Source organism: Hemicordylus capensis, chromosome 1 (assembly GCF_027244095.1).
Source record: "Hemicordylus capensis ecotype Gifberg chromosome 1, rHemCap1.1.pri, whole genome shotgun sequence".
Classification (NCBI taxonomy): domain Eukaryota; kingdom Metazoa; phylum Chordata; class Lepidosauria; order Squamata; family Cordylidae; genus Hemicordylus; species Hemicordylus capensis.
This window is the reverse complement of record NC_069657.1, coordinates 377259008-377286498: the sequence shown is the minus strand read 5'-3', so window position 1 is coordinate 377286498 and position 27491 is coordinate 377259008. Positions and strand designations below refer to the sequence as shown.

Genomic DNA, 27491 nt, shown 5'->3' with positions numbered 1-27491 from the left:
AATGTCACTCTATTTGCATCAGCCACAGGAACATGCTCCCTCTTTGCCTTGACACCTGATCCCTTGTGAATGAAATATTGCCAAAGGGGGGGCAGTATTTCACAGGGGGGCAAAAATGTTTATGAAATACGCTCCATATTTCAGCTTAACACTACTTTAAATGCTATTCCTTTTATTTATATTTTTCTGAAATGAAGCTCCTTATCAGTGTAACAGTCATGCAAACAGAACATCATCATGTGCAGATATGTCAATTTTACCCAGGTGTATGCTTCTGTATTTTTATAGCCAATTTTTAAGACCCTGATGTATGGTTGAAAGAAGGGATATTGCATTTTTAAAAGGCAACTGTCCTTTGAAAACAAGTATCTGCAGCCATTTTCAGAAGTAATTCCTGTTCAATTGTACTTTCAGATCTACAGTCCAACCCAGTGATGTTTACTAGCAAGACCAAGTGGGACTTACTAGAGAGTAAGTGTACACAGTACTGTAGTCTCAGAGTCTGATCCTATGCAGAGTTAGCCACACCTACAACCACTGATTTTGATGTGCTTAGGAACACAATTATGTTCAGAATCAGGCTGTTAATCTCTGAAGTATATCAATATTAAGAAACAGTGGCATGGATTTACACATTGAGCATATCAGCCACTGTTATCTCTCCAACAATTATTGATTATTGAAAGCCTTTCATTTTTTACTGTGACCCTAGAAGAAAGTAATGCAAATATTCAGTTGCTACATTTTTTTTAAAAAAGCTATCAGAAATAAAACGCTAAATTGCTTCATAATATTTCCCATTTTAAATACACATACAAAGGAAGAGGTCATTTTTTTTTATTAGGCTAAGTTACACAGCAACTATAGCCTTTTGAGGCAATGCGATGACTCTGTACTCAATGCTTCAATCATGGTTCGTAAGGTTGGAAAGGATTCTGATACCAAAGGAAGACTCTTGTAAGAAGGGGAAATGCTGAAAGGAAAGGACAAAAAGTAATAAATCTGCTTGAAATCAAACTTATATTTTGCATTTTGCGTGTCTTAAGAATTCCAAGAATGCTGATTGTATAAGGGTAGGCACATTGCCCACTCTCTCCTCCTCCCTAGTTAAGCTTCCTCAGTCATCCAAAAAAGCCACTGCTAAGGGCTTGGGGACCCTTTGCAATGGGACGGGATGCAGCGCAGGGAGCTGAAGGGAGTGAGAGGAGTATCGAGAAACTACAAGTGGAGCAGTGTCTCTGCTAGCAGTTCCCCCTTGTGGTTTCTGGGTTTCCTCATTCCCCCCATAACCACATCCCGAGCTACTGCCAGAAGTCCCCCGAGTGTCAGGAATGGCTCTTCAGGAGGCTCAGGAAGCTTCTGTAGGGAGGAAGGGATAGGGGAGGTGCCTTGTGCCAGCAGTGCACTCTGGATGGGATCCAGAGATGTGCTCTCTGGATGGAATCTGGATGCACTACTGGGTGGGATCCACAGTTTCCCTTTCTGCAGAGCAAGGACAACTGTGGATGACACCCACAATATTTTAGTGGTGTCACAACTAGGGGCGTAACTATAATAAGGCAAGGGGACACAGTTGTCTGGGGGCCCACTGCCTTGAGCCCCCCCCCGAGGCAAGTCACATGACTGACTCCCCCAGTCGCGCACCCGCCCAGGCTTCCTTCAGTTGTATTCAACCTCCAAAATTGATATGAGTATTAAGACCTGGAGCTACCAGAACAGCCTGTCTTTCTCTAGTACCATTAAATGACTTGCATCGTCCACAATTTACAAAACTTTTTAAAAAATAATTTAGGATGATGTTCTATTGTGGCACATAAGAGATAGATAGATAGATAGATAGATAGATAGATAGATAGATAGATAGATATAACTATGCTTTTTGTTAGCACTATTCAGCCTCATTTAAGATTTCTTTACTTCATGAGCTGAGCTTCAGTGAGGGGGGCCCATTTTAAAATCTTGTCTCTGGGCCCACTCCAGCATTGCTATGCCCCTGGTCACAACTGTAATAGGTATTTGTGCATCTTAACATACATTGGGTGTAAGCTTGAATTCTGTGCAGAGCCTAAAACAGGATAACTCTTATAGTATAAGATATTCAACTCTGCAAGCTTTGCTGTGTGCTAACTGCAATCAGTATATGAAAGATAGTTGCGTGAATTGGAAAAAAACAAAGTCTTCTCACTTTTCAGTTATAAACAATAGTGTATGTATAATAAATATTAACATTAATACTTTTACCTTTTCAGATTCAGCCAATCTTTTGCTATTTTACTGAAGGCCTCTGAACCAGGTGCCATCATGGCTTCAAAATCAACCAACTATAACATACACAACATATCATATATTAATTTTTTCAAAAGCATTTAAAACCAAGTCACAAGCCTATGGGAACATATCCATACATTTAGCACAATAAAACAGACGTGATCGTGTGGGGCAGAACTGTACTCTTGCCACTTTAGCAACTCCATTTCAAGAGCAAATGGCTGAAGCTGCTAAATAATTTCAGAAGAAAATATATTTTCAATCACAAAGGACTAAATTATGCAACTCCTATTGCAAGGCACAGAGGAAAGATTATTGACCGTTTCATGAGTTCTGGACCATTTGAAGCATAAAAATGGTCAGACAAGACCACTTGATAAAAGACAGAAAATACTATTATATTATTTTCAAAAGAGGCAATAAACCAAAGGAGATTCCAACATCACTTCCAGCAGTAGCTGAAAACCAGTAAACAAATTCCCTTAGACAGTAATGCTCAAAACAAGCAAATATCTCTAGAAATACATTTATTCAGATATTCATTTAGCAGTTTCCCCACACTGACAATTTTATTTCCCTTAGGACAGCTTTCCACACAAATCAAAACACACTTAAATTACACTTTTGTAACAGAGAGACATATATTTGAGAAGCCAATACCCCAAGCTTCTTCCAGAATCTTGATACTACATACATACATGATCATAACCATTCCCACATTATACTTTAAGGAGAATTTTAGACATAGTCGTGAGATACAGAAACACAAGTTAACCTTATTTAAACTGTGGCATATTTTATGCAGAACATACCTTTCCTTTAGGAATTTTCCCTGATACTTCTTTTCCACTTGCCATCAGTGCTCCCATTACTACTGAGTAAGCCACTACGCTAAACAAACAAACAAACTAAATAAATAAATAAACAGATAAAGCACTTTTTACACAACATGTTTAAAATGTGTTCTCATATTTCAACATGTTATGAAAAAGTTATTTTGTAACATTTTGAAATCTGAGAATAGTTTGCAGTTTCAAAAATAAGTATTAGCAATTGAGATAGTTAAGTGGGATTTAATCCCTTTAAAGGGATTCTCTGTTCTAATATATCAATGCAATATATTTGCAGACAGCTAAACTCACTTTAATATTGTTAGCTCATGTCAAACTTAAAGACAAGTTTTGACATCTCATATACAAAGTGAGAAAACTATTCTCTTATATATATCAGAGTAATAATAAACTGTTTTCTCATGAAAGGTCCAAACAATAATTTGATCAGTATTTGTGCAAAACCATTTAGAAATTTAGCAGGGAGGAGGAGGAAATCATGGTTACTCATGTTATTAATGTATCTGTGGAGACACAAGGAGCAACATACTTCTGTATGTACTTCTAGTACTTCTGTATGTACTTCTAGTACTTCTGCAAACAGAAGGTGATCCTCCTATGCAAGAGGGGCAGAAACAATTTTCACTGATCCCCTCTTTTCCTTTTGCATGCCCTGTGCCCGCCCCCAAGTATCCCTGAGAGTTGGGGGATCCTCTGGGGGAAGGACATATTTGTGGGGTGTGTTTTTTTGGGGGGGTGCAGAGGAAAGGGGAGAATCAACGAAAAAAGCTCTTCCACCCCCTTCCTCACCTTGTGCAAACTGAACATCTTCATTCATGGAATTACTAGTTTGAATGCTACCCAAGGATGCTACCCAAAGAAGCTGTTTTCTTCACATGGAGTTCAATTGTTTCACATATTGATAAATATAAATCTTGCCTGCTTTTAACTTAATTTAATATTAATACTATTAACAAAAGATTGCCATTTCTCACACTTAGAGCAGTAGCTCACCCATAAGACCATTATTTTATACACAGATGGCATAGTCCCACTATATAGTCCCGAATAAAATTGTTTAAACAGCAAAGGATGCTAGTAAGTTTTCTTACACATGAACAAAATAGAACACTAAAATAATAGCTTCTGTCACAATTCAGAATTGTATAGCTGCAATTTGAGTATGTATTCCATAGATATTTGGGTGCATGTTTCCCCAAAATTGGGACTAGGATAACCATATTCAAAGGACCAAAAGATTCACAGACACCATAATTTGCTTCACTAGCATATGCAGAGACAATATGGTTTTATCTGCTCTTAAGGTTTTAATACTAAGGCCATCTAAGAGCCCCTGGTGGCGCAGTGGTAAAACTGCTGCCCTGTAACCAGAAGGTTACAAGTTCGATCCTGACCAGGGGCTCAAGGTTGACTCAGCCTTCCATCCTTCTGAGGTCGGTAAAATGAGTACCCAGAATGTTGGGGGCAATATGCTAAATCATTGTAAACCGCTTAGAGAGCTTCGGCTATAGAGCGGTATATAAATGTAAGTGCTATTGCTATTGCTATCTCTCAAATTATGAGGATGGAGAGAAGAAACCCCAATCAAATTATATAGTGCTCCAGATTATACCTGAATTGCATTTCTGAGAGGTGGGTGGAGGGAGAGGCACTGCCATATGGACTCAAAGTAATTCTTTCATTGTATTGTGCACCCCCCATGAAAGTGATCAGTTTTCCTAAGCAATGCTCAACAACAGTTTAAAGGAGACTAGGCACAAGCCCCTTTTGTGAGTGGCTCCTGACCCCCAGTAGCAGTTTTTCAGATGGTTCAGAGAGCTACATCTGTGAATTGTAGGATCCAACCATATATGAAGCAAGATACTAACCTAGAACCTCTAGACAGAGGCATTAAGTTATAGAAGTAGTATACAAGGGACAGGATTAGATTACATACAGCTTCTGCTTCCTAAGCAAAGCAAAACAAAACAATGTATTTAGCATGAAAAAGTGAAACACTCAAATACACAGTGTTAAATAAATTATTCAAAACATAAACACATCTGATGATATAGATTATGCAATACCTGGAGTTTCTTCAAGGATATTTACTCTAAATTTTAGTGAATATTATTTGCTGCCAAATTGGAAATAGCAGCTAAATGATATAGCATATTACAAGGGATCTAGACTGAACATACTTATAGGTTTTAAAAACCCCACCATCTTCTTTTAAAAAAAAAAGTTTTGTCATATCAAAAAATAGGTTTCACTACTCAGTCTCAAACACACTTGCTATTCTTCTAATCACCCTGAAAACTTTATTTAGTTACACATTTATGTCAGCTTTTATTGTACAGATAACTTTTCAGGAATCAGGTATTGATTCATACAAAACTGTTAAGGATCCAGATAGTAAGAGGTTCCGGTTAAGATGGCTACCGGTGAGAACATGCTGTGAGGGAGCTCCTGTCTGGTGCCAAATCCTAGTTCTACTTTCATGATCCTAAACCATCTTTCAATCAGCATTATGGTGAGCTATTAACTGAAAGCAATTCAAATATCCAGTTAAAATCCCTCTGCAAGCTGAAATGGGGAAGTCTAATGGGCTTAGAGATAAAAAGAAAAAAAAGAGGTGTTAGCACTGAGGCGAGCTCTTCCTTGTCATCAGGTTCTCCCCCACATTCCCCTTGAAAATTGATCCTACAACCCTTGCCCTGTTAAAGGAAATGGCTAAAGATATTAAAACAATTGAGCTGTCTTTAAATACTTTACAGCTGTCAGTAGATACTTTGGGCACAAGGTGGGGGGGGGGGCGCTGTGGAGAGTTGTATCTCCCTTATTGAAGACCATGATAGAGGTGAACCCTGTTATCCTCCTGTCTTCCATTCTCTACTACGACCACAGATGATGGAACCGTGGAGAATAACAGAGCATTAAGTCAATGAGAATGAAGGTGCGGGTGGGGTGAGGTGGGGGTGAGGTTAGGTTCCTGGAGAAGAACAAACAAAAAATATCAAAAGAGGGCAAAATAATGGAAATAAAGTGCCCTACTGTGCTTCGTGGGTCTGCAACTATCCTGCAATGCCACCCAAGAATCCAAAAACTACCATTTCCCCATGATTTTTCATGGGAAATTTAAAAAACAAAAACAAAATGAATGAGCCACAAAATGGCTCCTTTCCTTTAAAAGGCAGCTGGAAATGACCTCGGAGACAATTTCCAGCCACCATGAAACCATGGATATGCAGAATTAATCTTTTCTTGACCTTTCCCACCCACCTATTTCAAGGTCGGGTGTCAATTAGCTGACTGTGGATACATGGAACCGCAGATGCCAGGTCTGCAAATGGTGAGATTTGCCTGTACTAAAATAGACACCACCATCCAGACTTTGTACAATGAAAATAAAATGCTACAAGCTAAAGTGGTCAATTTGGAATGCCATTCTCACATGAATAATTAACAAATTGTTGGGTTCGGAGAGTGTTTGGAATGTTCCTGCCCCTCCACCTTTATTGCATATCTCCTTTGAGACCTCCTTCAGGAGGACTGAGGACTATGTCTTGGAGATTGAAAGAGCTCACAGAGCCCCCATCCCACCACCCTGTGAGGGAGGGAGGCCTTGGCATTTATTGTCAAATTCCTGTGGTTTCCTACTAAAGCTGACATTCTATGGAGAGCACGTGGAAAGGGAGAACTTTGCTGGGGAGAAAATGGTTCTCATATCATGATTTCCCCAAATTATTCCAAGGATGTGATTGAGTTAGCCAGAGTTACCCTTCAGTTAGCCAGAGCCCACAATATCCAGTTTTACATTTGCTGCCCTGCTATTTTCTGTACAAGGACCGTCTTCCTTCCTTCAACAATACTGCAGAACCAGAAAGCTTTCTACTTGCTCTGGATTCTTCCCGCCAAACTCCTGCTGAAGGCTGAGAAACTGTTAGACCTCTCTTAGTATAATATTAGGTTGAATCATTTTCAGCCATTTCATTTCTTCAGGATACCTTATACTTACCCTAATTTTTAATTACTTTCCTTACATTAGAATTTTGTTTTCATTTTTCCTGCAGACTATTTGGTTCTTCTTTGGGTGAATGAGGGAGTTAATATTGTGTTGCATTTATTATTTGGCCTGTTTATATTCCCTGCTTTTATATACCATGTGCTTCACTTGAAAACTGTTGGTGTGTGTGTTCTGGGTGAGAGGGGGGATTTTGTGTGTGTGTGTGCGCGTACATGTGTGCAGGATGTGTGTGTGGAGGGGAGGGTTTTTCTATTTGGGAAGGAAGAGTTAAATGATTTGTTACCATCCCTGTACATCTAGCTCCCAGTGTTTTTGAAAATTGGTTATTTAATTACCACTTCCCCCGCCCCGGCAAATGTTTCTTTCTTCCCCACACCACCTTTTTTGGTTCTGCTTGTAAGTTGGAGTTTCTCCTACCCTACTCTTTGGTGGGTTTTTTTTGGTTTTTTAAAAAAATTATATAAATCCTATGTGTTCCCGAACTTAATTTTATTATTAGTTCCAGAACTTAATCTTATTGTTAGTGGCTGTAAGGATAGGGTGTATGTGCATGTGTTCATTCACACACACACACACACACACACACACACACACACACACACACACACACACACAGAGATAAAGGGGTTGGCCTTTCCCCCCTTTTCATTATTTCATATATAAACCTCTGCTATGATTCAAGTGTTTTGCTTTACCATTTTTAAAGCACTCGTATATGTACAAGACCTTATTTTAACTATTGGGGTGCGGTTTTGTTTTTCTTGGAAGGGGTAGGAAAAAACAAAGGAGGGACACAGAGATTAAGAGGTTAAAATGCTGTGAAGTCACTGTGGATCACAGTTAAAAGATTTGCATATTTGTGTGTGTGTGTGTGTGTGTGTATATATAGAGAGAGAGAGGGGGGGATTCTTTGTTGTTATTAATATTGCAGTTACTTTCTTACCCCACTTCCGTCTTTGTCTATTTATGGTCAAACAATTTGTTACTATCCCTGTACACCAATTTTTCAGGGTGTTCCCCCCCCCATGAGTTTTAACCGTGTGTGTGTGTGTGTGTGTGTGTGTGTGTGTGTGTGTGTGTGTGTGTTTTGTTGACACTGCTTGACATTCCCCCCAGCCCCCATTTGTTTCTTGGATTACAATTTATCACTGACTCCTAAAATGTGAACAGGTTATGATGGGCTTTTGACATAGGCAGGAATTTCTTTCATGTAAATTGGCCAAATCCATATTTGTTTATCTTCCCATTTTGTCCATCTCACCTTTACTCAAGATGAATGTGAATATTGGCTCCTTTTCCCTCTCTTCTTTCAGTAACTCAGCACAGCAGTATTGGGCTCCTACTCGCTATGGTATCATTGCAGGGTGGCGGGGGGGAGTTGCCTCCTTTCTGGAAGCAGTTACTGTTTTCTATAAACTGGAACATGAGCCTGTTGCTTGATCTCACATGTTCTATCCCCCCCCACTTTTTTTTTTTCATGGTGGCTTTTTTCTTACCTTGCCTAGATATATTTTATGCCTTCCCTTTTAAAATCTTCCTTCCCAGTCCTGGTTCTTACAGAAGCTGTGTTACTACAAATACTCTGACTTCTGGTGCATGTTTATTATAGTTCCTTGCTATAATACTTTGAATATCTATAGATATTATTCTGATCAATTCTTTTCCTCAAAATTAGAATCTAAACCGCCTGGCACACGGGATCCATAATCTGTTGTCCTTGGTTTCCATCATAAAGTCTTTTTCTGTTTTGTTATTGTCTGGCCTTTGGGTAAGTGTGCAATCTAGGTTCTCCTCCTCCTCATTCCACTTTGCCACAATTTTCATTTTATTTTGAATACCATGGCTGTTAATATTGTCAGCTGGAATACTTTTGTTAAAACACGGTATATAAATATTTGTTGTATTTGTAATTGTTGTATTCATATTTGCTTCGAGTAGATAAAGACAGAATGTAACGATTGGGCCAGTGAAGCTTTTGCTAGTGTTTTTTTCCAAAAAGACTAGGGGGGTAATGCTTTTGATTAATAAGAAATTGACTTTGCAGATAATGAAAGAAATAACTGGCCCAAATGGCCACTTTCTGATTTTGATTGCAAAAACCCTATCCACCACTCTGGTACTGGTGAATATATATGGCCCAAATATAGACTCTCCAGATACATTCCACTCATGTATACTCCACCTCTTATCCTTAGAATATCACTGCTTAATAATTGGTGGGGATTTTAATGACATATTAGATCCTATTTTAGATCAAAACACTCCTCCATGCAAGTTACACACCACAAGTTATTTGCATAATTTCCTCTGTTTATTTCAAATCAATAGAACACCTTCATCCTCCCTTCCCCCCTTTTCTGTCCCCCCCCATCATATCCCCACCTTTTTCTTGTAATTACTTAGTTATAACATGAACAAAAAATTGAATAAAACTGTTCATTAGGAAAAAAGGATCCAGATAATAAAATGTGATGGAAAGAATTTATGGAGATGTTTATGGCATTTTTATTACGTAGAATGTATGCTCACTATAGTACTTAATTTAAAAATATGTAGTTGCAGATGACAAGAAAATTATAGCATCTTTAGTAAGAACAAGCATTATGATACACTACCTGGGCCAGGCGCCGAGCATCCGCACCTCTAGTTGCCGCAGCCATTTTCTCTCCCCTGTCCCCACTTATTTTCCCACCCGGCCGCCCACCCATCCTCCTGCCGGCTGCCTCAGCCCGCCAACCCGCCACCTCCACTGGCCGGCCCAGCACCACCCGCCCACTCCCGCCGGCAGCGGCCATGTCATCCCACCCGCCTGGCCGCACTTACTCTTGCTGCTGGCCACCATCACAGTTTTCTCCCCCGTCCCCATCGCTAACCCCCCAGCAGCTGCTTGCAAACTCTCACGAGAGCTGCCACACATGGGATTAGCGACAGGTGCGTTTAAGAGAATTATATATAAAGAAGATAATTTAATCTAAGCCATGTTTAAACAACTAAATACTATTGTTTAAATAGGAATAATCTAATAAATGATATTATAGAGATGGAATGTGTTTAACTAATAACGGACAGAAAGTCTAAAGTGAGATGTGTTTCTTAGGATAACAGAAAGGGTTTGCACAAGCCCAGTGGAATTTCTGACTTTTCCCCTTTGAGCTGCTGACTCCTATATGCCAGATCACAAAGTACTTCTGACATTTCCCCTGATGTCAAACTCAGTTTGCCAGGTGCAAAGGGGGGCAGCTGTTGAAGAAAAGCAAGTCTAAAGTCCCCTTGGACTAGTGCTTTGTATCCTGGCTGTTAAAAAGAATTAAGGAATGGTGAACCTTACCCCAAGTTCCGCAGAGAAAACAAGCATTTTTCCTTTGGTAGTTAGGTCTTTATAAAGAGCATCTATTTCTGCATGATACAGTTGTGTTCTCTCTTCTGTTGTCTGTGTTTCCACTGAAAATAGTATGTTCCCAATTCTGAAAATATTTGCATATGTGCACATATTAAACACAAATATTTCTCAGGCTTTTAACTGAAATTAATTTTAAACTGTTTAATTTTCTATATACTTAATTCTCTAAGCCAGAGCCAGATGTGTGGGGATGCGTGGCAGAAATCACATGCGTGGCAGAACTCTGGCGAGAGTTCCAAACATGCGTGAGGAGACAGCTGGGGGGCGGGCAGAGCCGCGCTGACCGATTGGAGGCGGTGGCGGCAGCAGGCTGCCCACTGGGGGGAGGAGGTGGCAGGCTGGTCTGTCCCAGCTGCCAGGAGGAGGGGGTGGGAGGAGGTGGCGGGCTGGCTCTCCAGGAGCCGCGCCACCAAGAGAGGCCCAGCTGGGCGGGTGGTGGAGCCGCACCATGCCCGGCGGGGAAGGAAAGGTGAGAGGAGGCAAGTGGCGGAGCCGCGCTGCCAAGAGGAGCCAAGCCAGGTAGCGCCAGAGCCGCACTGCACCCAGCCAATGGGGAAGGAAAGCATATCGACAAACTAGCGGCGCAGATGCTGTGCGCCGGTTCTGCTGGTTTGTTTTATCTTATGAGATAGTTTTTACTTTTGTGAAATTTTAATGGCTTTTTCTGTTTTAAATATCGTATACCACCCAGAGATGTAAGTATCAGGCAGTATAAAAATATGCTAGACAGATAAATGAAATATATGTTTCATTCCAACAACTACCAGTTGAGAATGTCGAAATGAATGCAATAGCTAGGAACATAGGAAGCTGCCATATACTGAGTCAGACCATAGATCCATCTAGCTCAGTATTGTCTACTGCACAGACTGGCAGTGGCTTTTCAAAGGATGCAGGGAGGAATTTCTCTCAGCCCTATTTTGGAGATGCCAGGGAGGGAACATGGAACCTTCTGCTCTTCCTAGAGTAGCCCCATCCACTAAGGGGAATATCTTACAGTGCTCACACATCAAGTTTCCCATTCATATGCAACCAGGGTGGACCCTGCTTAGCTAAGGGGACAAGTCATGCTTGCTACCACAATATCAACTACATCCCTGGTGAGCCCCTGGTGGCATGAGCCCCTGGTGGCACAGTGGTAAAACTGCCGCCCTGTAACCAGAAGGTTACAAGTTCGATCCTGACCAGGGGCTCAAGGTTGACTCAGCCTTCCATCCTTCCGAGGTCGGTAAAATGAGTACCCAGAATGTTGGGGGCAATATGCTAAATCATTGTAAACCGCTTAGAGAGCTTCGGCTATAGAGCGGTATATAAATGTAAGTGCTATTGCTATTGCTATTGCTATCTTCCCTTTAAGTTTCCAAACACCAAAATCAAAAAGCAATATCAAGAGACAACACTTTTTGCAGAATTGTTGGCCAGTACTATTTTGCTTAAATACATGTTTCCAAAAATCTATCAATTTAAATGAGTAAGCAGTAGCAATGCTTGGACAGCTGAAGCCTTCAGTGTTATAGTCATAATATAAATTTTGCAGCTACTACTCAAAAAGAGAAACTAAGTGAATTCAAAGTGGTATGTTTCCTCCCTTTCCTTTTTCTTTCCCTCTGAATGTTACCCACTAGATTTATATGGATACTATTTATTATTATTATTATTATTGTTATTATTATTAATAAATAATTTGATTTATATACCTCCCTTCCAAAATGGCTCAGGGCGGTTTACAATTAAAACAAACCACTAAAACAGTAAAGAGCTAACACAAACTAAAAAACAATATAACAATTTACAATTTAAAAACATTTTAAAACAACAATTACAGTGATTAAAAACCCCAAAATCAGGTTTTGAGTTTTAAAATAAACCAGATATTAAAAACCCCAAAATTTAGGAAGCTGAGAAAGATGGGTTTTCAGGTGTTTTTTTGAAAATTGGCAGAGATGTGGAGGATCATATCTCAGCAGGGAGTGCATTCCACAATCTCAGGGCAGCAACCAAAACGGCCCATCTCTGTGTAGCCACCAAACGAGTTGGCGGTAACTGGAGACGGACCTCCTCAGATGACCTCAATGGGTGGTGGGGCTCATAATGAACAAGACGCTCTCTTAGATACCCAGGGCCTAAGCCGTTTAGGGCTTTATAAGTTATAACTATCACTTTGTATTTTGTCCGGAAACCTACCGGCAGCCAGTATAACTCTATCAGTAAAGAAGTAACATGGCCTCTCCAAGATAACCCAGAGACCAACCTGGCTGCCGCATTCTGAACCAACTGAAGTTTCCGGACTACCTACAAAGGCAGCCCCACGTAGAGCGCATTACAAAAGTCAAGCCTGGAGGTTACCAACAGATGTACCACAGTTTTGAGGTCATTGATCCCAAGAAACAGGCTGAGCTGGCATATCAGCCGGAGCTGATAGAAAGCACCCCTGGCCACCACCTCAACCTGAGAAACCAGGGAGAGGTGTGAATCCAGAAGTACTCCCAGACTGCGAACCTGTTCCTTTTAGGGAGGTGTGACCCCATCTAGAACAGGCAGATCAAAATAGTCTCTAGAGTTCTGACCCCGCACAATAAGTACCTCCATCTTATCTGGATTCAGCTTCAGTTTATTCTCCCTCATCCAGCCCATTACTGCTTCCAGGCAAGCATTTAGGGAGGATATGCCAGCTCCTGAAGAAGTTGACACGGAGAAATAGATCTGGGTGTCATCAGCGTACTGGTAACACCCAGCTCCAAATCCCCTGACGATCTCTCCCAGCGGTTTCATGTAGATGTGAAAAAGCATTGGAGAAAATAGGAGCCCTGAGGGATACCATACTTAAGCTTAGATTTTGAAGAGCAACAGTCTCCAATTGACACCATCTGGAATCTATCCGAGAGGTAGGAGCGGAACCACTGTAAAACAGTGCCTCCCACTCCCTACCCCCTCAGACGTTCCAGAAGGATACTATGGTCGATAGTATCGAAAGCCGCCAAGAGATCCAAAAGGACCAACAGAGTCACACTTCCTCTGTCAATTCCCAATTGGAGATCATCCATCAGGCCAACCAAAGCAGTCTGCACCCCATAGCCTGCCCCAAAACCAGTTTGAAATGGGTTTAGATAATCAGTTTCCTCCAAGACCACCTAGAGCTGAGAGGCCACCACCCTCTCAATTACCTTGCCCAGCCATGGGAGGTTGGAAACAGGCCTATAATTGCTCAACTCTGAGGGATCTAATGCAGGCTTCTTTAGAAGTTAATCTAATGATTGCCTCCTTAAGACAAGGAGGCATTCTGCCCTCCCTCAGAGAAGCATTTATGATTTCCCACCAGGCTTTTTACAACAACCTCCCTGCTAGATCGAACAAGCCATGTTGGACAAGGGTCAAGAGAACAAGTGGTAGGCCTCACCGCTCCAAGCAGCTTGTCCACATCCTCAAGAGCCACAAACTGAAACAGATCCAGTCGAATCACATAAGAGAAGTCGCTGGGCATCTCCAGCTCAGACATCAAATTAATTGTGGAGTCTCCATCTAGTTTGGCCCGAATCCGAGAGATTTTATCTGTGAAAACTCTTTAAACACATCACAGAGGGTAACCAACAACTTCAAATTCTGGTTCAAGGGATTGGGGGCAGATACTAATCCCCTCACAACCCTGAACAACTCCGCTGGATGTGAACTCGTAGAGGCAATACGGGCAGAAAAGTACTGCCTCTTTGCCGCACGTATTGTCTGAGCATAGATCTTTAGATGTGCTCTATGTCGCAATCTGTCAGACTCAAGTCGAGTCTTCCTCCACTTGCGCTCCAGTCACCTAGCTTGCTGCGTCAGCCCCCGTAGATCTTCCGTATACCAAGGGGCCAAATTTGAAGCAGGTCAGAGGGGACGCTTGGGAGCAATCCTGTCTACTGTCCTGGTGAGCGAGTTGTTCCAATTCTCAACCAGCGCATCAACAGGATCACCAGCAAAGCCAACATTAAATTCCTCCAAGGCTTCTTGGAATCTTACTGGATCCAATAACCTCTTCGGGTGGACCATTCTAATAGGCCCCTCGCCCCTGTGGAGGTGGGAAGTGACTGTAAGTCCAACCTTAACCAGATGGCGGTCCATCCATAACAATGGGGAAATCACAGGAGTCCCTACCCACGGAACACCACCCTGCTCAGAGTAAAAGATCAAATCAAGTGTGCGACCTGCAATATGCGTCAGTCCAGAGACCACTTGGCATAGGCCTATAGTTGTCATGGCCGCTATGAACTCCTGAGCTACCCTGGACAAATTGGTCCCGAAATGAACATTGAAGTCCCTCAGCACCAAGAGTCTGGGAGACTCCAACGCAAGTTCCGCGACCAAGTCCGTGAGCTCAGTAAGGGATTCCGCTGGGCAGCGGGGCAATCAGTACACCAACAGAAGTCCCAGTCTATCCCTGGTCCCCAAACTCAAGTACACACATTCAGTATGGTCCGATACCCTGACAGAGACCCTGGTAAGGAAGAAGTTATCCTTATAGACCACAGCCACCCCACCTCCCCACCTATATCCCCTCACCTGCTCCTCTACAGATATCCTGGAGGGAGAAGCTGGGACCAAACTGGACCACTAGGCTCTCCCAACCAAGTCTCGGTAATACATACCAGGTCGGCCGCTTCATCCATGATCAAATCATGGATGAATTCAGATTTATTTTGGACTGACCTGGCATTACAGAGGAGCAGTGAAAAGCTATGTGGGTTGTTGGCAGTGCTCCCCGAGGTCAAAGAGCTGGCAGGACAGCCGGAAGGGGAGACAGCTATTAAATTTCTGACTACCCTTCCCCTGGAACGGCCCGCTGATCTGCCAACATTACTTCTTCTATTCCCCACCACCACCGGGATAGATGCCCCATAGTCAACAAAGGCACCCCCTGTCCCCCACATCTCCAGACGAACCCAAACACATTATAGCAACTTCAACCCAAGTCTAAAACAGCTTAAAACTAATTAAACAGAAGCCCACTAGTCCTCACCCTCATTCTCCCCTGAAGTGGCTTCCCCAAAGGGGCAACCCCCTTTGGTGTTTCCCCTTTGGTGGCAGGCCCGCCGCCACAAGGAGCCTTCCTATAAAGCCCAAAACTGAGCAGGTGACCCGAGGAACAGCTGAGTCACTCAGGGGCTGGTCCCAGTCCTGCCCACACTTCCCGCAGATGTTAACCTGAGGCTGCAGCCCCACAGGGGAAGCAAAGGCAGGCAGGCAACAGCAGAAGGAACCCCAGCACCCACCTGGTCTCTCACTCCAGGCAGCACTGGGTGGGAGGTAGATGGACTCTCCTTTTCCCTCTCTGCTGGGCTTCTAACACCCTGAGTCAGAAGGAGCCTTCCTATAAAGCCCCAAACTGAGCAGGTGACCCAAGGAACAGCTGAGTCACTCAGAGGCTGGTCCCAATCCTGCCCACATTTCCCGCAGATGTTGATATTTTTATATGATGCAGTCCACCAAGAATTGCTTCTGCTTGATTCTATGGAACAAGAGTCTGCATTATTTTCATTTAATTTATCTATCTATCTTCTATACCGCCCAAACTTTCATCTCTGGGCGGTATCGATCACAGATGAGTTCTTAAGCCAATATATTCCACAGCACAAAACTATTATAACAAAATAAAATAATATATAAAATTACTACTATGTTGTTTTATTAACAGCATGTTCCTGCTCAGCAGTGAGCTCAAGATCTGTGCCATCCAAAACCGCCTTTAAGCGTACCAAAAACCCTTCCTATAGGGATAAATAAAACTGTAATGCTTACAACCTATTTGCTGCTAGTGATCAGCCTTGGACAAGATATTAGAGCATATAACACAGTTACGTAAATTAGACGGTTGTAGAGAGAAGTATAAAATTAATTCAACTAAACAAGTTAATGAAGCACAGATGAACTTGATTAGAGGGGAAAAAATGGAGCTTTTGAAACCTACCTAATTATTGGTTGAAAGAGCTCTATTGAAATGTTAATTAAAATCAAGAATGGTAAACTATCCCCCCCACCCCCTGTATTTACATGACATACAATAAAAGCTTAACATACTTATCTCCTGTTATGGTGATAGTAAATCCATCATATTCTTTTCCTGGATCTTTGAGGCTGGGGACTTTGGTGTTGACAGTGAATCCATCCCTTGTCTTACTGTTAAGCTGCTTTCAAACATCCAAAGTGGAAAAGTCACAAGATACACTTTGTCCTATATTACATACACATTTAAGACAGCTTCCCCAAAAGAGATTTATCCCTTTAAGAGCTCAGAAGAAGCAGGGCAATAACCACAAACATTTTCCTTTCTCTAGAGGCCTCTTAATAGGACAGAAGGTTTGTTACTTTTGTACTACAAACAACCTATTTAATTTGTTATTGAATATATTAGTATACCGCCCACTACTGAAGTCTCTAGACGGTTTACAACCTGAAACATACACAAATATAAGTGCTCTAAATTTTAACCAAGAAAAACTATGGCTGATTTGCTTATTGCAATATCATTCCCTTTAACACCAGAATTGGGTATTGGAAAAATTGGAAAACACTCAAATTTTTCAGTCTGGAATTGAAAACAAGGTAGCAGTTTCTACGTGCTCAGAGATCCAGGGGCAGAGCCACCACTGGAACAATGGGTTCAAAGAACCCGGGCCGCCACCAATCAGGGGCTGCGAGTGTGGCCCCAGACACGCCCCCTCGCCTCTGATGTCAGATGCGGGGGGCATTATTTTGGTCTCAAATGGGGCTGCGCGGCCCCGTTTGGAGCCGAAATCGGACTGTGCTGCGTTGGCAGCATGGCCGGAGTGACACTCCCTGCCTTAAAGGCGGGAAGAACCGCTCCTGCTCTTGCTGCCAACACAGTGGGGCCAATCGATCTCCCTTCCAAATGAGGCCGCACATCCCCGTTTAGGAGAGAGATTGGCCTGCGCTGCATTGGCAGCGCAGCTGGAACAGTCACTCCAGGCTGCGGGGCCCAACGATTCCCTTCCAAACAGGGCCGCGCAGGCCTGTTTGAGAGGGAGACCATGCCCCCATGTCTGATGTCAGATGCAGGGTGTGGCTAGCTAGACCCCTGCGCCTGACATCAGAGGCAGGGGGCAGGGCTAGAGGGCTGTGGCCGCACATGGGCCACCGCCAGCCTCCCTACGCTGCTGCAGAGGTCTCCCTATACTAGGCATGCAGGAATATACGGGTGTTTATATTAAAAAAACACAAACACACACACCACAAACTGCTAATTAAGGGTCTGTGAACTTCTAGGATTTATGGAATATTGAGAGCAATGGAGTTACAGAATGTTAAGAGTCAACTGGGATGGAGGAATGTAGAATGTGGATAGAAAGAGGAAATTGGCCTGCTCAGGTCCCTACCAGCTTATAATAATTATCTTAGAGGGTAGAGTGAGGTTAAAAAAAAAATCTCTTTCCCATACTATATGGTGAGATTTTATGTGGGGGAGGGGGGAAGTATCCTCCCACCCCCACCCCTTTCCTACCCTCCAGAAACAACTCAGCTTCTGATATGTGGCAGCCAGCCCCAGACCCAAGCCCTTGAGCAATTTATAGGAAGTGCAGCAAAAGAAGGGTTTAGAAGGACAGCAAAGAAAGAAGCTGTATTTTCCCCTTCATCTCTGAAACTTTCCCCCTTCATTGCAACAGCACTAGGAGGCTCCTGTCCCAAACTGGCTGGGATTGTCAACAAGAGTTAGGACTGGGAAATACTGCAACATTTTGTTACAAGTCCCCAATTTTATTTAATGGGATTATTTTTAAATACAGCACACTAGAGAGAGATGCTAAAAACACATACACACCACTAACTGTTTTCCCTATGCTGTTTATACAGGCTACTTCAGGTTTTACTACTCAAATATCAGTTGAGCTATGGGATGGGGCGATAGCTCAGTAGTAGAGCATCTCTTTTACATGCAAGAGGTTCCAGGTTCAATTCCTGGCATCTTCAAGAAGGGCTGGGAAAGACTCCTGGCTGAAATCTTGGAGAACCACTGTTGGTCAGTGTAGACAAAACTGACCAAAATGGACCAAGGGTCTGACTCGGTATAAGCCAGCATCATATAAGGAAGTCAAAATTTACATTTGGAGCTCATCTTGTCAGCAACTGTTTGAGTGACTGAACTCTTCAGTTAATTGTCTTCCAGAAATAGAAAACAGTACTCCATAAAGGTAAAGTGTGCCATAAAGTCGATTTCGACTCCTGGTGCCCACAGAGTCCTGTGGTTTTCTTTGGTAGAATACTCCATAGTCTCTACATAATTCTTGACCTGGACAGGGTAGAGGATTATTTTCAGTTGAAAAATGGGTTTTAAATTGTGAAATTCTGTCACAACTTTACCATATGAATAAATAGGACAAGAGATCTATTCTAACAATAGAATAGATCTATTCTGTTCCACCCTTTTGACTGCTTACTAATCGTATATTTAAATGCATATAATATGTGTAAAGGAAATGCTTCTTGCAATAAAAACTTAATGCTATAATATCCAAGGTGTTAATCTTCTGTACCATGGATAATTTGTATTTTTTTTAAAATTATATTAGCATACATAATTCCAGCTTAGAGATAAAATTACACACATATAATAGCCACACAGGGCCTGCGTATACAGATCACAAGGTGTCCTGCTAGTACTTTTTCACACAACGCATAATCAACTTGTGGAATTCTCTGACCCAAGATGTGGTGACAGCCAACAACCTGGATGGCTTTAAGAGGGGTTTGGATAACTTCATGGAGGAGAAGTCTACCAACAACTACTAGTCAGAAGGCTATAGGCCACCTCCAGCCTCAAAGGCAGGATGCCTCTGAGTACTAGTTGCAGGGGAGTAGCAGCAGGAGAGAGGGCATACCCTCAACTTCTGCTGTAGGCTTCCAGTGGCATCTGGTGGGGGCCTGTGTGAAACAGGATGCTGGACTAGATGGGCCTTGGGCCTGAACGAGCAGGGCTGTTCTTATTTTAGAAGAGATTACAACATCTAGAAAATTAGCTGTAGTTTATTATATTATGTGCCTTCCCCCTTTCAAAGTAACCTCCCAAGCACTAGAACAACCATATCCAAGTTTAAAATGGCAACTGAAGTCTGTTTTCTTCCTCACAGAAATATTTGTGCATTTGAAAACCTATCCTCCACACATTATTTGAAGGGCTATACAGGCATAATCACTACTAAAGTTTCATGACATACAAGGTATGGATTCACTCATATATAGCTCCTAGTATCTTAATGTTTTAATTATTTCAGTCTTATAATTAAGCAGTCATGGTGAAAAAGAATTACCAGTGGACAACCAGGAGGGAAAAGTATACCCTGTCTCCGGAATTAAAGAGAGACACCCTTAGAGGACATAGAAAAGAAAGCATGAATGCCTCTATTCATATTTCCTGTATACAAAAGCACAAAACAGCAAAAACCTCAATGGTGAAATGTGCAAGTTCCAGGGGCGTATCTATGGTGGGGCAGCCAGGGCACATGCCCTGGGCGCCACTTGAAGGGGGCGCCATTTCTTAAATTTAAAAAATAATAATTAAAAGGCTGCTGAAAACAAAATGGCCCCCACGCATGCTCAAATGGCCTCTGTGAGGCCCGAGGCCATACCAGGCCTCACAGAGGCCATTTGAGCATGCATGGTGGCCATTTTGTTTTCAGCTGCCATTTTAAAAAAAAAAATATTTTTAAAAATGGCCATCGCACATGCTTAAATGGTCCCTGTGAGGCCCTAGAGGCCAGCAGGGGGAGGGGGAACCTTTGAAGACCCCCCCACCTTTAGGAAGCCCCCCAAAGGGGCTACAGGTAATTTTTTTTTAAAAAAATAATATAATATAAGTCACTGTACACATATTCAGATATGTGACTTGTATGTGTCCTTCAGACTTGTATTTTTCTGCTGATATTATGGTAAAGTTATCTGAAAGATGGGTGTCAGATGTTTGGACAGGGGGCGCAATTTCAATGCTTGCCCTAGGCACTATTTTCCCTAGATACGCCTCTGGCAAGTTCCGAACTGCCACTTCAACCCCACCCCACCAACATCAACATCAACATCCTAAACACCTGGCACTTCCACATTTCTCTACAGGAAGCTGTGACACTTCCCACTTCAGACAGTACATAGAAAATAGGAACAGCAGCATTTCCACTTCTGCTCTTGCAAAGCAACATAATGTCCAAAACAGCCAAATTAGGCCTCTGTACTGCACTACAGGAAAGGGACAGTTGGGTATTCTACTTCACCAAGAAATCTTTCATACGGCATTTATTAGTCCATTAAAATGTTACGAGTAATATCAGAGATGGTTTTTCATTTTTCAGTTCTTCAAAACTATTGTGACTGCATAATCTTACCTATAATATTACAAAAAATTAGCTTTCAGCAGCAGCAAAAAATAAAATTACCTTCATTATTGGGAGAAGATCTTCCACTTTATGTACCTGTTCCAGTGCTTCTCGAACTTCTACAAGTTCTTTGTGATTATTAGCACTAAAAGTTAGACAATAAGTCTTAACATAATTTCAATTATCTCATAATCTAGTTCTAGTCTGCCTAAGTATCATTAGAAGATATTTCAAAACCTGTATGTCCTTTTATCTACCTAGGTTATATTATTCAGAATGTCTGCAAACACTTTAAAAACCGTACGGTGCTATATACATACTAAGTACCCTCGCTTCCCGATCAATTCTTCCTATGATTAGACTTACAAAAAGAATACTTGTTGACTGACAGTTTTGAAAGATGTCTGACAGAGAGGAACAAAGCGATATATCATTTGTGAACTATTATTTGTACCAAACAGTTTGGAGCACAGTTTCCCCTCCTTTGTGAGGTTTCCTACACTGAGAGATAATTACTTGTTTTGGCCATCCAGAGAGCTTCTTCATTCAGAGATCTTTTTTGGTGGAGAAATTTCCCCACAGTCATTCTAGCTGCTATATGACATTGATTCTTTACACATATCTACTTCCATCTCCTCCAAAAATGTGCATGAATAAGCTTTCTGAATTAAAAACATCCTGGGCAACATATTTTATTTATTCATCTTATTTGTAAACCACCTAACATATACATTGGTGCATACTGATTAATGAGCATGTGGTAGAATGGAAACGATGTCGTTCGGAAACTGAAGTTAGTATAGAATACAGCAGCCAGGTTGGTCTCTGGGGCTGCCCGAAGAGATCATATTACACCTATTTTGAAAGAACTACGCTGGCTGCCAAAATGTTTCTGGGCAAAATACAAAGTGCTGGTCATTAGCTATAAAGCCCTTAAAGGCTTAGGTCCGAGCTATTTAAGAGAACACCTTTTTCGTCAACAACCCCCACCCCCGCCTCTCAAGATCATCTGGAGAGGTCCGGTTGAGGTTGCCACCAGCTCGATCGGTGGCGACTCGAAACCAGGCCTTTTCTAGAATTGCCCTGCAACACTGGAACTCACTTCCTAATGAAATTGGAGTTTCCCTTTCTCTGAATGTTTTTAAGAAGGAACTAAAAACATTCCTGTTTAGTCTGGCTTTTAGTTTATAGTTTTAAAGTTCTGGTTTTTAAGAGTTTTTATTGTATTTTAAATTGTTTTAATTACGTTAATGTTTTAATCGTTTTTATATTGTGAATCACCCAGGGACATTTTGTATAGGGCAGTATATAAATGCACTAAATAAACAAACAAACATGGATAATTTTCACTGAACCCCCTTTCCTGTGCTGCACCCGATACCCCCTGGAAATACATACCTTAGGATTAGGTGACCATCAGGGCAGAAAAGGGAAGGTGGAGTCAGCAAAAATGACCTCCCTTGCACATGCATGCAAAGTTCTTCCATGTATGTATGCAGAGTTAATCAGTCTGCAACACACTATTCACACATATAGATTTGGCTGACTGCTTTTTCTTTCACATTTTTCTTCTCCTCCTTCTGTTAAGACTTTGTGTGATTACATCAATGACAATAGATCTTTCTTCCCATAGCATCCCTCCTCTCCGTAGCTATTTTGCCTCCTTTTGCCCCCAGATTCTTCTATTCTGCTCTCTTTGACACGGTTAACACAATCCTTTTTGCTCCAACTGTATTCACATTGGCTTTTCTTTCCTCAAACTTGGTTGATTCCTTTCATAAGAACAGCCCTGCTGGATCAGGCTCAAGGCCCATCTAGTCCAGCATCCTGTTTCGCACAGTGGCCCACCAGATGCCGCTGGAAGCCACAGGCAGGAGTTGAGGGTGTGCCCTCTCTCCTGCCATTGCTCCCCTGCAACTTTCCTTCACAATCAGATTCTTGTTCTCATAGTTCTTAGTCCATATGGTATAAAACCTGTGTGCTAATATTTTAGACTGTGGTACTCTCAGGAACATATTTTCAGGCGGTACAGAGGACTGTAAGACAAAGGCCTATGTGGTGCCACAAGGAACCCATTCTGTCCTCTATGCTGTTTAACATCTACATGAAGCCACTGGGAGAGGTTATCAGTAGGTATAGGCTGCGGTGCCATCAATACGCAGCTTACACCCTATCATTTAAGTCAGTGGATACCTGGGAGGCAGTAGATGTTCTGAACTGGTGTTTGGAGACTGTTCTGAGTTGGATGGGGGCAAACAAGCTGAAATTTGATCCAGATAAGATGGAAGTGCTCTGGACTGGTAAAAACTGATTTTCTGAGTAGTGAGGTAAATCTGGTCATGGATGGTGTCACACTCCCCTTGAAAGACAAAGTACACAGCTAGGGGGTGTTTCTAGTCCCAACACTGTCTGTAGAAGTTCAGATGGTGGTGGAGTGCACTAGCTGCAACCTTAATTGGAGAAGCGGACTTGACCTCAGTCACTCATGCTTTAGTCACATCCGTATTGGACTACTGCAACGCGCTCTACATGGGGCTTCCCTTGAATACTGTTCGGAAGCTTCAGCTGGTCCAAAATACTGCCACAAGGATGCTCATGTGTGCACATCATTTCATGAATGATATAACCACCCTGCAGCAGTTTCAATGGTTACCAGTCTGCTTCCCGGCCAGATTCTAAGTGCTCATCTTGACTTTTAAAGCCCTACATGTCTTGGGGCTGGGGTATCTGTAGGACTGAATTCACCCAGCTTTTTATCTGTAATTTTTAATTTGTAAATTTTAAATGTGATTTTAGATTTATCTCTTAACTTTAATTTTATTTTTTAAAATTGTTTGATATTGCATATATTTTACTAATTTTGTGAGCTGGCCCAAGAAGCAGTGTACTGGATGGCCAGGGTATAAATATATTTTAAATAAATAAAATACATAAATAAAGTGCAAGTTGGCAAAAATCAGCGCTTTCCCACTGCACACATGAAACATTTGATTCACTTGTTTGCAAAAGCGTAACGATAGGGGGGGCAGGGGGGGGCACGTGCCCCCGGTGCCATCTTTGCTGGTCACGTGGGGGGCGCTGCCATGACCCCTGCCGATCCCAATTTTTTTTTTTTTAAAAAAAAACATTTTATATTTAAAAAATGCGCCGCGGCGCCCAGGCAACCCTCACTTCTGGCTTCCATGCGACTTCCCCCTGCATACAGAGTGGCAGAATGCAGCCACTCTGTATGTGGGGGAAAGTTGCATGGAAGCCGGAAGTGAGGGTTGCATCACTTCCGGCTTCCATGCGACCCCCCCCCCCCGCATACAGAGTGGCAGAATGCAGCCACTCTGTATGTGGGGGGGAAGTCGCATGGAAGCCAGAAGTGAGGGTTGCCTGGGCGCGTCGGGAGACAAGACAAGGCGGCGGGAACGCTGAGAGTCCTCCAGCTATGGCATTCCCCACCAGTCCCCCGTCCTCTCGTGGCGCGCGCCCCTCCTCAGCCGCGCTCTGCTCCTCGTTTGCTCTCCCGCCCGACGCATGGCAGGCTGAGGGCGGCTCGGTGGTGGGCGCGCAGGGACAGCCTCCCGTAGGATGAAGAGCTCAGCTGGTGGCAGGAGAGAGAAGCTGCTCGCTCGGAGGCAAAGCCCAGTCCAGGAGCGGTAAGTAAGGGAGCCCTGGCGGCGCCCCTATGTATTCCGCACAGGGGCTGGCGGAGGGAGCAACCTACCCGCTCCCTGCTGTCTAGATTCCCAAATCTTCTGCGAAAAGGCGGGAAAGGGGGCAGAAGCAGGGAGCCTGCCTGCTGCAGAACCGTGTTTGCATTTGTTGGAGCAGCCATAAACAAACCAAAAAACCCAACACAACCCACCCACTCCCACACTAAAAATAAAAAGCCTGGCAAAATAGATACGTTTTCAGAAGCTTCATAAAGGACAGAAGGAAGGGAGCATTACACATTTTTGAGTTCCAGATCAAATGCACTCTGTGTATGCTCCAAGGCATTCTGTTTAATTTCATTTATTCTTGGCTGAGCTTTGCCATGAAAAACAGGCACCGGGGCTAAGACCTCATGAGCAATGGTTAAAATAAGCTCAGCCAGTGATTTGTAAAAGCACTAAGAAACTCGAATAAATCTAGAGGGAGCACTCCAAACTTTACTGGCTTGCATGTTCTGGAACTTAAATGCTTGGAAAGCATTAAAAAAAATAACACTTGTCTTGCTTTCTGTGGGCAGAAGATAGATGTTTATTCCACTGGCTTAGCTGAGTGTGGTAAGACTGTGGAGTAAGGGGGGGGGGGCGGCAATGTTTATGAGGGCTTCAGTTCATAGCCCACCATTAACTATAGTTAATAAGAGCTAAATATATCATTTTACTATAAGGCTTCATATTATTTTACTATATCAGTGTCCTTGTCATTGATATAGTCAAGCAACTACATATGGAAACAAAGTGGTATGTGACCTGTATTAACAAATGTCTCTTTGTGGTTTAGTTATTGTGGGGCTTTAAGATTGTTCTTTAGCCATAACTGGCACAAGTTAATGCGTATACAAACCTGCAATCTATCCACTATAACCCAAAATGTGTCACTAAAAATTATGAAGGTGCTGCTCAGTATATCTTGGTTTTAATATGATGTGTACTGATTGCTGCTAGATGCATTTTCCCAGAAAGTGATTTTGTTGCTTTAAACACAGGCTGAAGTATTCATAAAGAGTACAGGGTTACACTTTGCAGTGATTGTATGGCAGTGAGTGGGGATTTAGTGCTACCAACACTGTGTTTATTAAAGACAGTAATTGCCATGAAATTTAATGGAATACTGCTGTCATCCAGATATCTGGCTACATGAAAAGAAGAATTTACAATGACTCCCAATACTACTCCTACACCTGCCTCCTACTTTCAGTTACTGTAGCTTTTCTCATTACACTGTCACTTAGTGAAAGGCATACAAATGGAGGAAGCACTAAGTGACTACTATGAAGAAATACCTACACGTAGAGTGCTATCTAATGAATAATATAAAAAGTTAAAATAAAAACACATTCAAATCTCTTTTAGCAACAGTGGCTTCTAATTGTTGCTCAAACAGATTAACAGATTAACAAGCATAACTTTCAGATAAATTAATATTTGAATTTATGGTGTACCTTCAAAATTGCATGGCCTCCTGAATACACAGATATTTTGTAATAGCCCTAATCACACAGGTGTGGCTTGAGGCCAGATAGCTGAGTTTGTGTTTATAGAGGATCACTTTCTGTACCAGGCAGAATGTGAGCATAGGCAGGCACTGGTAGAAGAGTAGATTACGTGTCAGTCAGATGTATGTTGGGGGGGCCGTGGGGGGGGCGGCAGGGGGGGCACAATTTCAGTGCTTGCCCTGGGTGCCGTTTTCCCTAGTTACGCCTCTGCTTGTTTGTCTAGATGTCAACTGGTGAGTTCAAGAGAGAAATGATGGAGGAATAAAATAGAAGTTGTTAGGCTGTGGTATAGCGAAAAGGAAACTTTTTGCAAAGCAAAAATGATGAGAAGGCAAAGAGAAGAGAGGATAAGGAACCAGACAGAGAGGTTTAAAACAAAAAGTAATGATTTAAGCTGGATCCAATAGTTATTTGGCATGTGCAATATTAGTCTATATGTCAGTCACTGTCACTTGACATCTTCACCTCTCTCCTTTCAATTGTTTAACACTTGTAAAATATGTCTGTTCTCCTGAGTCTTTTAGCTATGATCTCTGCCTCTCCTTCTCTTTTCCCCTTCCTGTGGTGTCTCATCTTCTTAGACTGTAAGCCCATAGGCAGAATTTTTTAATTCAATTACTTTATAGCACCTAATTCTTAAGGTACTTTATGAATAAAATTATTCATGATGAAGCAAGAATTCATTTACCTATGATAAACAAGGATCCTGTCTTTGATAAAATGAAGCATCTTTTCAAAATATTCCAGATATCTCATGTTAATCACTTGTCCTCTGTAGAGAAGAACATTTTTAAATGGGGTGGGTTAGTTGGCATTTATATACCAAAAGAAAAGTACGTATGCAATTTCTGTACATTAACACAGTGGCATTGTTGTTGTTCCTTAGATACAAAAATGACAACGTGTATGCATATATTTGTAATAATTCTAATTGTAGTATGTTTATTTTCAATATCAGAATGTCATGATGGCCAAACAGGCTTAATGATAATCTGGAAACAGTAGTTATTTAAGTGCCACTTTCATAATGTTGCAAACTGTCCATTCCAAGCAATATGAACACATTAAGCTACTGAAGATAATACACATATGTTAAAGGCATAATGATTTAGGAACAAAAGTTTATCATTTATGATTATTTTTCAGATCTGTTCAAGATACAATTACATGCACTTGTAAATATTCGTTCATTTATTTATTTTTATTCCCATTTGCTCACATCCCCTTAAACTCTTCACTTTAATTTAACATCATGACTTTGTGATGATTGAGCACATCATAATATTGGATGATGTCTGCTGGATGCATCACCACCTTCTAGAGCAGGGATTCTCAACGTGTGGGTCCCCAGATGTAATTGGACTTCAACTCCCATAATTCCAACCAAAGGCCACTGGGGCTGGGGATTATGGGAGCTGAA

The 27491-nt window shown here is 42.1% G+C and overlaps 1 protein-coding gene across 9 annotated transcripts in view; it reads right to left on the bottom strand.

The window, feature by feature from the left end:
• Positions 1-821: 821 nt before the first annotated feature.
• The window catches only part of TTC13 (tetratricopeptide repeat domain 13), a 57154-nt gene continuing 30484 nt past the window's right edge, over positions 822-27491 (bottom strand). For 5 of the 9 annotated variants that reach the window (XM_053298176.1, XM_053298128.1, XM_053298138.1 and 2 more), the window contains exons 16-23: positions 26760-26843; positions 20938-21022; positions 16577-16686; positions 10454-10589; positions 4988-5067; positions 3081-3159; positions 2242-2321; positions 822-973 (exon numbers count right to left, since the gene is read on the bottom strand). In XM_053298176.1, coding sequence (XP_053154151.1) covers positions 862-973; positions 2242-2321; positions 3081-3159; positions 4988-5067; positions 10454-10589; positions 16577-16686; positions 20938-21022; positions 26760-26843 — 766 coding nt within the window. In that variant the 3' untranslated portion in view covers positions 822-861. The remainder of the gene's footprint in view (positions 974-2241; positions 2322-3080; positions 3160-4987; positions 5068-10453; positions 10590-16576; positions 16687-20937; positions 21023-26759; positions 26844-27491) is intronic. The other 4 variants (XM_053298149.1, XM_053298124.1, XR_008316630.1 and 1 more) reach the window with 3 other exon arrangements.